General features: G+C 40.7%; 1 protein-coding gene across 1 annotated transcript in view; it reads left to right on the top strand.

Moving 5' to 3' along the window:
* Positions 1–12498, top strand: part of Fry (FRY microtubule binding protein) — a 431398-nt gene that overhangs the window by 307827 nt on the left and 111073 nt on the right. Inside the window, exons 30-34 of the mRNA XM_023715059.1 lie at positions 2516–2615; positions 2882–3053; positions 9069–9322; positions 10051–10197; positions 11690–11858. Of these exons, the coding sequence (XP_023570827.1) occupies positions 2516–2615; positions 2882–3053; positions 9069–9322; positions 10051–10197; positions 11690–11858 (842 nt within the window). The remainder of the gene's footprint in view (positions 1–2515; positions 2616–2881; positions 3054–9068; positions 9323–10050; positions 10198–11689; positions 11859–12498) is intronic.

Raw genomic sequence — 12498 nt, forward strand, 5'->3', positions numbered from 1 at the left:
TTTGTTTCATTCATACTAGTTTTATCTTTAATTGTTGAACAGAGAGTTTCGTGTTATCTGTTTCTTTTTTGTAAGACTCTTCCTAGGGTCAGGAAGATAGCTCAGTGGCATAAGCACTTGCCTGGCAAGTACAGGGTCCCACGTTCAATCCCCCCATGTGCCGAGCCAGCATCAGAACCCTGAGCATGCTGTGCCACCTCAGAATTCAGTGTGGTGGTACACATCTATAAGCCCAGCACTAGGGAGTTTGAGACAGGAGGATCGCTGCAAGTTTGAGCTTAGCCTGAGATCTACAAAAGTGAGCACAAGGCCAGCCTGAACTGTGTAGCAAGACAAAACCTGTCTCAAAAAACAGAAAAAAAATCTTTCTGATTTATGACTTTCACTGAGTAGCTATTATGCTTCGAATATGATGATGCACAATGGATTAACTATTGTTATCCTATTTTTATGGAATTTTTTTTATAAAATAAAGAAAATGAACTTTTTCATGAGTTTAACCAGATCTTATAATTTCTCACTAAACTCACTATAAAATGGGATGCCTTCATAGTAGAACTATTCCTTTTTTTTTTTTTTCCAGAACTGGGGATTGTACTCAGGCTGTTGCACTTGCCAGGCAAGCGTTTATTCTACTAAGCTATCTCCCCAGGCCCAACTATTCCTTTTTAAAAGACTAAGTTTTCTTTTTCTTTCTTTCTTTTTTTTTTTGGTGGAACTGGGGATTGAACTCAGGCCCTTGCACTTGCCAGGGAAGCACTTATACTGCTGAGCCATCTCCCCAGCCCAAGGCTAAGTTTTCTATAGCAGAATGTAGGTGGTGTAATTACACAGGGGGAAAAAGGAACCTACAGAAAAACTTAATCTGCCTTTCACCCCATGTTATTTTCTGCTTCCTTAAGTTTGCCCAAAAATAAGTGTAAGTCAACCACCTTCTACATAGAAACCACAAAAGGGTTTCACGAAATTATCACACTAGAGGTTTTCTATTTAAAACTTTTTGTATTAAAAACTAAGAAGATAATACATTGAAAAATGTCAATTTTAAGTAGTATTATGTAACACAAAAAATGGATTTAATTTTTATATTCCATTTTGTTATAACACTAATTGCCACATCGTCTACTCTGTGTTCCTTTTTGCCCCAGCTCACATCCCACGTATAAAAGCACCTGCCAAGCCTCTTTGATGCTATCTCCTCAGCACTCTTCAGGCCTGGGCTCTTCTTTCTGTCTCTACTGTCTGCCCTAGTTTCAGCCCTTGGCAGTTCCCATTTCAGTTCTCACAATAATCTCACTCTTGGCCCCCGAAAATCCATTCTCCACACTCAGCCTGAGCTTCAAAAATGAATGCTGTTGCCTCCTTCCTCTACTACATAACCTGTAGTGGTTCTCTGAAGTTCTTTGGTTGCAGATCTTCCAAACTCATCTAACCCATCTTCAATTCCCATTTAATTCCCTCATTCAATTTGCTATGCACAGATTCTTCCCTTTTACTGGAAGTGTTTTACTGTTTTACTCTTATTATTCTTTTTTCTTTCTTTCTTTCTTTCTTTCTTTTTTTTTTTTTTTTTTTTTTTTTTTTTTTTTTTTTTTTTTTTTTTTTGTGTATTTGGTACAGGGTCTCACTACACAGCTCAGACTCGTAGTGATCCTCCTGTTTTCAGCCTCCCCTGAGCTGGGATTATAGCTGTGTGCCACTACGCCTGGTCTCAGTGGCCATCTTAGCATGCCCAGAGGTGGAGCCAGCACAGCATCTGGTGCCGGGGATTGAACCCGGTTCCTGGGCTTGCCTATGCACGTGCTTAGTCCGCTGTGCTATCTTGCTGGCCCCACTCTTATTATTCTTGATGTTTTTCTCCTGCCTGGCACAGTCTCTATTTTACCCTTCCCATGGTATGGTAACGTCTCCTGGTGCTTCAAGGCTCAATTTCCTTGTTTGCTCTGGAGAAAAGCCTCTCCAAAGTCTGTATCTGATGGAGGCGACCCTCATTGAAATTCTTGTCAAGTGCTGTGGATGCTCCCATCAGAATACTCATCGGCACTAGCTGCATAGTATATGTACTTTATCTCCCTAACTAAGCTGTAAACCAGCATTAGTAGTTCACATTATCAGAACGTTGCACATTGTTCCTAATAACTGTTCACCACAGTTGTAGAGTACTTAGTAAATTTAGATAGATTACAAAAAATGCTAATTAAATGAGCTATTGAGCAGTTTAATACATATATCCTCTTTTGTCCTTTCCTTTCATATTTGTTTCCTTTTAAATCTGTTTGCATGAGGTAATTTTTTATGTTTTCTAATCTGGGTATCACAGTACTCCGTGAAATGCAGCCCTTTTCCTTCATTTAATAAATAGCGAAAGAAGAAGTTTAAAAAAAATATAGCCAAATAAGCAAGGGAATTCATTAGTAAAGGACCAAGGTCAATGGGCCATCTAGAATCTTGAGAAGTAATATTCTTTCGAGATTATGACCCAGGCTGTCTGTAAACTATGCTGTTTGTTTTTCAGGAACTACCCCTTCGACATAGTGACGTTGTTAAACCTTGTTCTATTCAAGGCCTCCGACACCAACAGAGAGATTTATGAGATCTCCATGCAGCTCATGCAGGTATGTATCGCCCCTGGCACGGGAAGCATCTCTCCTTGAGCATTTCTCTGAATGCACTGTATCTGTGTATCACGGTGGATTTCAAGAGTGAGGAAACAGTTATGTAATGTGCTGTAAGCATATTAACTGATGCTTTACATTTAACTCTGTATTAAAGTAAGCTTTACAGCAGTAGGTTCTGTTCTAACTTTTATGAAATATAAATGCTCCTGAGATGCTAGCTAATAGTTTTTTATATTGTTTCTGTTATTCCTACATTTCATTAGATCCTTGAAGCAAAGCTTTTTGTCTACTCAAAGAAAGTCTCCGAACAAAGACCTGGCAGTATTCTCTATGGGACACATGGCCCATTGCCACCTCTCTACAGTGTATCACTAGCTCTCTTGTCCAGAGAACTGGCCCGGATGTACCCTGAGCTCACTCTCCCACTCTTCTCAGGTACTGTAAAATAGTCAACGTTGATATACAACCTAATGCAACCTAAGGGCTGTGTGTTTCAATCTTTAAAAAATTCTCGTGAAAGTGGCATTGCCATTAATCTTCCTCAGGATACTCACTCTCACTTCAGCACACACGTCCCCTCATTCTTGCTACTTTCTGCAGTACTTCTGGATGTCTTCATTTGTGTTTATGAGATATGTCAAGAATACAGTGAAGGCCGCTGCCAAGTGCCATCCAGCCGAAAGGCAGGCTCATAAAAACATGGCAGTTTGTCCTCCTGCATCTTACTCACATTTGCCACTGCAACTGCTGGCTCTTCCCCAAAGTCAAAATGACCATGAAAGGTAAACATTTTGAGTGAATTCAGGATATCAGTGTAGCCAGGACAGTACAAGTAGGTACTCAGTAAAAAAGGTCTTGCAGAACTGCTTCAGGAAGTGGCAAGAATGGTGGGATAAATGTGACTGAACTAGAGGGAAGGGAGTAAGGGGGGTTGATGTCAGTGTATCTTTCACTCCAATATTTTTTTAACTTAATGATTTCCCATAGTGTAACTTTAGAGTCAAAATTAATGATGTTAAATTTGTACATAAGAATTGCTATGAGCTAAATCCAATTACAGGTAAAAATAAATTTTAGAATATGTTTAAAATATTTTAAAATGTGATTGTCTAATCTGGGCATGCTCGTGCAGGCCTGCAGTCCAGCCCTCTGGAAGCTGAAGCAGGAGATTCAGTATGAGTTCAACACCAGCCAGGGCTACATATGAGTTCAAGGCTACCCTAAACTACATAGTGAGTCATGTCTCCAAAAAAAGTGATTATCTAAAATAATGTAGATAAAACATCCAAATGACAAATTCACAGATGCTTAGATTAATAAAAAACATATTATATAAGTTTTTCAGGAAATTCAATATGTGCGATGCTGTTGCCCACATATAAGTTGTTGGAAGGTGGTGGTAGCAGTGGTGTTCCACAGCTTGTGTGTTGCTGGCTGCATAAATTGTTGACAGTGATTATCGGCACATCTTTGAAGCAATTTTAATGAATAATTAAATTCATTAAAATTTTGTGAGGGCCCATTCTCAGAGATTTGTAATCGTCCTTTAACTTAAATTCATCCTGTTTCCATCTGCTCTCCACTGCTTTTTTCCAGTTGCTTCCCGATCCTTCCTTGCCTTTGCATCCCTGACTGCAGTCCTCTTCCCCACTGCAGTTCATCCACTGTGCAAAACCAGATTCCCAGAGCATTTCTCAATTCAGATTTCTCTGCCTATTTATGCCAAAGCTTAATAATAGCTCCCATTTATTGAGTGTCAATATTACCAGATTCTGTGGTACACATTTTATATGTATTGTTTATCTTTACAACCCCTGACTTCGTTTAGAGATGAGTCAGAGGCTCTGGAGTTGGACAACCTGGCTGTGAACTCATTAGTTATTTGACCTCTGATAGTCATAAAACTCTAAACTGTTTCTTCATCTGTAAGAATAAGACCTAGGTCTTAGGATATGAGGATTAAAATGAGCCAGTGCATCAAGGTCATTGGCCCAGTCCTGACATGAGATGATCATTAGCAACATCACCATCATCATCCTCCTCCCCTGATTGACAGGTGAGCAGCTAATGCTTAGAGATGTTAAATAATTTGCTGAAGACAGAATGGCTTTTGGAATAATTATTGGAAAGTACCAAAATAAAGTTAAATGTAGTCCTGTCTTCCACCACCAAAGCCAGTGCTATAAAATTAGAGACTAAGGAGCTGGGGAGATGGCTCAGTGGAATAAGCGCTTCCCTGGCAAGCGCAAGGGCCTGAGTTCAATCCCTGGTTCTGGAAAAAATAAATAAATAAATAAATAATAAAGTAAAATAAAATTTAAAAAAAAATATATATAGAGAGAGAGAGAGACTAAGAAAATGGAAGGAGGAGAAGAGGAAGAAGTAAAAAGAAATAAAATGTGTTTTGAACATGTACCAACTCCTTCCCCAAAATCAATGTAATTATTATGTACTGCAAACAGGTATTAATAACTTCTAATTTTTTTAATAAATTAGTCACCAGCCCCCCAAAAAACTAAATAAATTTGGAACTTCTCAATTGTTCTTTTAAAACCTCCCATTCCTAATCTGCTTTCTACCTTTTCATCCAAAATTCCTCTACGCCAATCTCAATCAATAACGGGTCAGCCAGGCCTCTTGTAAACCCTTGCTTCTCTGCATCCTGACTCTCTGATTGGAAAGACTTTCCTCCTTGTCTCAACTTTCAGCCTTCCTAAAGTCTAGTGTGAAATCTCCCTCAACTGTGTGGCTCTCCTCATCTAGCTGAGGCTAAGTCACTCACATCACTGCAGGAGTGGGAGAACGAACAGAAGCCATGCCAGTACATTAACCTTTACCTTCGAAAACTGAAATTTACTGTTAATGCTTCAGTCAAGATTTGAGTGCTGCTTCTGTGCTAGGAACCCTTGGGTTCTGGGAATACAGAGGTGAAGAAGACAGTGTCTTCAATTAAAAACTCAAAATAGCAATAAAGATAGATGTGCAGTCATGACTATGATAAAAGTGGCAGATGCAGTTTTAAAAAATTCATGAGAGGAATCTGGTTATTGGGCCAAAACTATTGAGAAAGACTTTCCAGAGAAATTGATGTCTGCACTATAGTTTAAAACAGAAGTTTATGAAACAGACAAGTAGTTGATAGATTGTCCAAACAAACAGCCTATCGTTCGCCTTAAGGGAGAAAAATAGCATAATGTCCTAGCATAGGAGGTAGTATATAGATGTCAGGAATTTGTAGGCCAGCAGTTTCCGTGTGTGCCCTTTCACCTCCTCTTAAAGCTCTGTGAAGAGAGCACATCGAAGCAGATTGCTGGGGTTTTGAAAACTGTTGCTCAGTTACAAATAAGAGAGGTGTGTTTTAGAAAAACAAGCTGCAGTGTAGAAAGTTGATTGGAGAATTTCCAATCCAGAAAGAGAAGAGCATTTAGGAATGGTGAAAGTGAATGATATGGCCTGAACCAAGCCCAGTGTGAATGGAGAAGGGACATCATAGTGAAAAGCTGCTAGACAAGACCACAGAAGAGAGTTGTTGGTGTGACTCCACAAAGGTGGCTGACATGTTGCTAGCCGCCTACAGAGCCAAGCCAGGTGGAGCGGAAGCAAGGTAGAAATCATGAGAGCAGCCTTTGATGGTCGATGTAGGCCTCGTTGGGACCTTCCCAAGTGTAGACAAGCCTGAAGTCAGAAGGCCAGCACTTGGGACTCGGGCAGAGCAGAAAGCATGAGAGCCAAGTGCATGGTGGAGGTCAAGAACAGAGAGCACAGAATGGAAGAAAGAGCTTAGCACCCTGCTCTGCAGACTCGACTGTGAAAGCAAGAGGAAGGGATGTGTGTTGGGACAGGAGGGAAAATGCCCTCCTGTCCAGGAGCCAGCATCATGGATCCCTAAGAAACCAGAGAATTTATAAGACAGGAACAAGCACTTCACAGCCTGGGGCAGAGTAGAGTGATCCCAGCTGATAAGGTCTAAAAATGGCCCTCTGAGTTTTGCAATTGATTGGTAACTGTTGAGTGTTTCCATGGGGAGATGGCAGCAGAAGCCACATTGCAATGGCTCAGCTGAGAAAGAAGGGGTATCAAGCCAGACACACTAACACAAACCCATGATACCAGCTACTGAGGGGGCTGAGGCAGGAGGGTTGTGAGGTGAGGCAGTGTGAGCAATTCAACAAGACCCTGTTTCAAAAAAAATTTTAAAGGTGGAGATATAACTCAGTGCTCTCTCGTTCAAGCCCCAGTGTCACATGCCCCCACCAAAAAAGAGAGGAAAAAGGTGGAAAAGAAGAAAGGAAGACAGAAAAAAAGGAAAACAGAAACAAGAACTAAGGTGGAATACAGTTGAAGTTTTTGAGAATGAACGTCAGAGCCATTATATGAGCTGTAAGGGAGAAGCCAATAAAGTGGGAGCTGCTGACGGAGGAGATAAATAGTACAGCACACTTAACAAGCTAAGAAGTTCATATAATGAGTTGCAATCATTTCTATATTTTCTCATGAATTTGCCTTTGGGCTATTTTGATTTATGAAGAACTTTGTTAAAATAACATGAAAAAATTAAGAGGGTATAATAGATTCCTAACTCATGTTTTTACTGCCCATACTATTATAAACCTTGTGGTGAGATTTTTATTGCATGTAATTTTAGATGACCTAATTACTTATAAGTAGCCAGACAAGTTGTTCAAGTCCTTCCCAGAGAAGCCGGGAAAAACATACAGCATCCTACTAACATGATCTCAGATTTTATTTAAGTTATTTCTGGAGGGATATCTAGGGATTGTTCCCAGAACTATGGTTTTTTTGTTTTGTTTTGTTTTTTTTCTGTTTAAAAACACCTCTTCAACCCAGGTACTGATCTAGGCTCTTGGGATATTTCAGAGCCACTGTAACATTTTACAAAATGTAACCAACATAATCAACAAGCAAATTATGCATTGTGTTGGGAGGTGATCATTGCTACAAGACTTGTACAAATTCCTCTACCATTGTAGTGAGTCTCTCCATTTAACTGGATTTTTCCCCCTCAAAAATCTAGCTCTTTCACCTAGAAGTGTCCCAAATCTTTACAGTCAGAGACCATTTTCTTCTATCAGACCCCTAACATTTGGTGCCATCTTCATGTCATCTGTCACTTTCTCCCTTGCCCCAGTTATGTATCAACGTAACTTAACTCAGAGTTTTCTTCCTAGGGCAGGAGCCACAGTATAAGTTTGTCCTGTCCCTTGCACAGTGGCCTACACTGAAAATGTCCAATACATAAATATGATAGAATGCTCTGATTTTCTAAGGATGCATCATAGCAACAGTTATAGTATCGAAACTTAAAAATTAAGGAAACATGAAACTTCGACCTCTGTAAAACCTAAAAGTTTAGTACTGTCTGTTAGTGGGGTATAGCATTAAATATATTCTTATTCTTCAAAATAGAAAATTGTCACTTTAATTTTAGGCAAAGGGCCAAATCAATTAAAGTTAACCTTTGGGGACCCAGTAGATGATCTTAGAGTAATTCCTAGCATCTGTGTTGTCCTGTTGTGTGGCAGCCACGGCACTCAGGGTAAGTTTACGTGCCATACTGGATAACACATGCATAAGGGGAAGCTTCTTAATTTTTCTTGGCCTAAAGCAATTTCTTCTCTACATATAAGCAATAGATTACTTCAGAGCCTAGTGCATTCACATAGAGCTGTGTGTCTCAGTTCTGTAGAAATTTTATTCAGATGATAAAGTTAAATGCAAGTTAAATGCTACTGGCAAAAAAAGTGATATAGAAATACCACTAGAAAAACTAATGGTGTGGTGGCTGAGCTGGACTGAAAGGATAGCCCTTTAGACTCATGTATCTTGCAATACTCAGGCTCCGTAGTTTTCAGAGAACCTTTACAAACTGGCCTTACTCTTCTTGGGGCTCATCAGCTCACTTTTAGCAACTAATGCTTCATGGAAGACACTCTATAAGTGATTAGATTGTTGAGAAAATAATGACCATTTTTAGACTGTTGCTAACCACCAATGATGAGCAGCCTCCTGGATGACACGCACTGTGCTGACCCTTCTAAATGCATTATGTTTCCACCTTCCCAGTAGACTTATGTTCCCCATCGTGCACATGAGGAAACCAAACAGAAAAGGGTTTAGATAATGCACCTAGAGTCACATGCAGCTAGGCTGTGGTGGAAGGGGAATCCACATGTACATCCTCTGACTCCATGTCTTCTTCTTTGTGCACTCTCATGTGTCTCTTCCACTACCAGTGGATCTACATTCCATCTCAGTGCATTTCTACCTAACCTGTGCTGCCCTGGTGGTACTGTGATGCTTTCCTGCACAGAATGCCAGATGTAGGACAGAAATGGAAAGCATTGTTTGATCAGTAAGTTGATGTTTATGTTTTAGTTTATTTTGTTAGAATAATAACACACAGCTCTCTCTCACTGCAATTCACTATAGAAGTCAGCCAGCGATTCCCCACCACGCACCCAAATGGGCGTCAGATCATGCTCACCTACCTGCTACCCTGGCTGCACAACATCGAGCTGGTGGACAGCAGGCTGCTCCTTCCAGGGTCAAGCCCCAACAGCCCGGATGACGAAGTCAAGGACCGGGAAGAAGTGACCGCCTCTCATGGACTGAAAGGGAATGGCTGGGGCTCTCCAGAAGCTACACTACTGGTCCTGAATAACCTCATGTACATGACAGCCAAGGTAAACTCAACTAGCACAACACTGTCGTGAGAAAACCATGGGTTAATCGAACCGCACATTTTGTAAAACCAGGAAAAATGGTATTTATTTTTAGGAATGAATAGCCATGATGGTTCTACAACAGTGCAAATCTACTTACTCTCACTTGAACTCTGCACTTAAAAGTTATGATGAGATCTAAAGTATGGCTGTAAGGTCAAGTGCTTGGCGAGCTGCACACGCCCCTGGGACCAATCCCCACTACCTCCTCCCTATAAAGTTAATTAGGAGCGGGGCATGGTGGCACATGCCTGTAATCCCAGCATTCGGGAGGCTGAGGCAGCAGGATCATTGCGAGTTTGAGACCAGCCTGGGGTATAAAGTAAGCTCAAGACCAGCAAGACCCTGTTTCAAAATGATGAAAAAGAAAAAAAAAAAAAAAAAAAAAAAAAAAAAAAAAAAAAAAAAAAAAAAAAAAAAGATTATGATGGCAAACTTTATGCTAGATATATATTACTGCAGCTAAAAAAATAGCAAAGTAAGTCTGACTTTTTAATTGCATGAATATATATAATGCATGACTGATTTGTGCCTCATGAATTGTTCTCCATTGAAAAATGGCATCTTTCTCATACAAACTGTTTTTCTCCCTTCTGATGGTTTTTTAGATGACCATGACCTTCCAAAGCACATTCTATCACACATTTTGCATCTTTGTAGTTGTTACACATTTATTTTGTTTGCTGTAGTATGGGGATGAAGTTCCTGGACCAGAAATGGAAAATGCTTGGAATGCATTAGCCAACAACGAGAAATGGAGCAACAACCTAAGGATCACCTTACAGTTCCTGATCAGCCTGTGCGGGGTCAGCAGTGACACCATACTCTTGCCCTATGTAAGTGTGTCTCAGGGTTTTGTTGATGGGGCTTCTGTGTGCAACTTGCAAGTCAGAATGTGATCTCTGCTGGGGAGATAAGATAGCTCAGTGGTACAAGCGCCCGGCTGGCAAGCACAAGGTCCTGAGTTCTAGCCCCAATACCACAGAGGTGGGGAAAGATGTGCTCTCGGCTCCTGTAGAGTTGTTGGGCACTCAGCAGACTAAGTGCCTGCTTTGGCAAGCACAGGAACCAGGGTTCCTGGTGGTGCAGTGGTGTAGGCCTGTCATCCCAGCACTGGGGACGCTGAAAACAGGAGGATCACCAGCAGTCCAATCTGTGTAGTGAAATCCTGTACCAAATACACAATGAAAATAAATAAATAAATAAATAAATAAAATAGAGTTGTCAGGTTTCGCCAGTCATGGTCATCTCCTGAGAATTTGTCCACACTTAATGCCTTCTGCCTCTGGGATGCAGACAGTCTGTGGTAGTGACTACTGTCATTCCTTAAATCTGAGGACACAGAACCCTGTAAATTAAGGAATAAACATTTTTCTAACAGGTATAAACATTAATGCCAGCTTATAAGAGTACATAGGTAAAGCTTTTTATTATTACAAATAAAGGTGTTTTTATATATACATTCTGATATTTTTAAAGTAGAAGAAAAAAAGGAGAATCCTGTTTTTTCTTAACAAAAGGTAAGCAAAGATGGCTGATGTTTACCGCTTGTGTTTGAAGTTGGCAGATCAACAGATCACAGCATTTTAAAACATGAACTCACTAGGCATTTCCATGCCAGTGGTGTTTGTAAGAGTTTGCCTGCCTTCCTGCTGTTTTGAGCCACACAGGCCTCCGTGCACCACATGAGCCTCAGGTTGGACTGTGAGGGCTCCAGTAATGCAAAGCATTAATTCAGAGTTATTTTTAACAACTAAACTTTAAAAACAGCTAAAAGCCATTTGTTTGTAGGGGAGAAGAGGATAAAAAGAGACTGGATTCCTTCTTAAACAAAAATAGCTAGCAGTTTTTCCCAGGGCTTGTATAAACAAAATTCTTTCTGAAGATAAGGCCTTTGATGGCAAGTTTTTAGCACAGACTGAATCATTGCACCCCAAGGCTACATATTTTATCAGAAAGGGTAAGGCTTCTGCAACACACTCCTGTCAGACCTGCTTGTGTAGCAAGGTAAAAAAATTTTGGTGTGGGTTTGTTTTGGGAGGAAGGGATTGAGACAGGGTCTTGTTGTGCAGTTCAGAATAACCTTGAACTCACTGCAAAGCCCAAGCCAGGCTGGAGCTTATAGTGATTCTCTTGTATTAGCCTCCCAAGACTACACTTCTGCACCATCATACCCAGCAGCTAGGTGAATATTAAACCAAATACCTTCATCATCCTAGGATAGATCAAGATCAACTACTGGGACAGTGTTCTCAGATGATAGCACGTTATCCTAATACAAATGGGCTCTGGCAAATATCCCTTGCTTATTAATTTTCTTCTTCTCAGATTAAAAAGGTGGCAGTATACTTATGCCGTAACAACACCATTCAAACCATGGAAGAGCTTCTCTTTGAGCTCCAGCAGACCGAGCCAGTGAACCCCATAGTCCAGCACTGTGACAACCCACCTTTCTACCGCTTCACAGCTAGCAGCAAGGCCTCTGCAGCAGCTTCCGGTAGGGACCAGGGTGACTGGGCTTACACCTTGCCATATAGGTCTCTGGGTTTTCCTCTGTGTGGAGCACTGAAGGGGCTTGAGGAACTGAAAGGTTCTGTTCCTTTTTGTAGTTCCTGTGGATATGTTCATTTGAAAATGGCTTAAGAATAGCTTAGACTTGGAGGGCATTGTCGGGTTAGTGAAGTGAGTGTAAGGATGACCAAGAACTTGGGGCCGTGCACTTCCCCACAGTGGACTTGTTCACTTCTGGCTGGTCCCAAGCTGATGCTGCACTCACTTAGAAGCCATGTCTGCCCTCTGCCTAGTGGCAATGGCAGGCCCTTGATTAATTCTCTGCCGGGATGGATTAGGATACCCCAAAGCAGCAGATTATGGATCCATAATCTGAGAATCTGAAATCTAAAATGTTCCCAAATCTGAAACTTCTTGAGCACTAACGTGATGCCAGAAGTGTGATGCTTCAAGGTAGACAAATTTTGTCTCATGTATAAAATTATTTAAAATTCCCTTTAGTCTGTGTCTATAAGGTATATTTAAAATAAATGGTTTTCACAGCTGAATACACATTTTTCTCAGCTGCACATGGGTCATTTTCTAAAATAGACCACATACTGGTCCATAGGTCATGCTTAAGTATA

Source organism: Octodon degus, unplaced genomic scaffold (genome assembly GCF_000260255.1).
Source record: "Octodon degus isolate 3935 unplaced genomic scaffold, OctDeg1.0 scaffold00038, whole genome shotgun sequence".
In the NCBI taxonomy this organism is placed as follows: Eukaryota; Metazoa; Chordata; class Mammalia; order Rodentia; family Octodontidae; genus Octodon; species Octodon degus.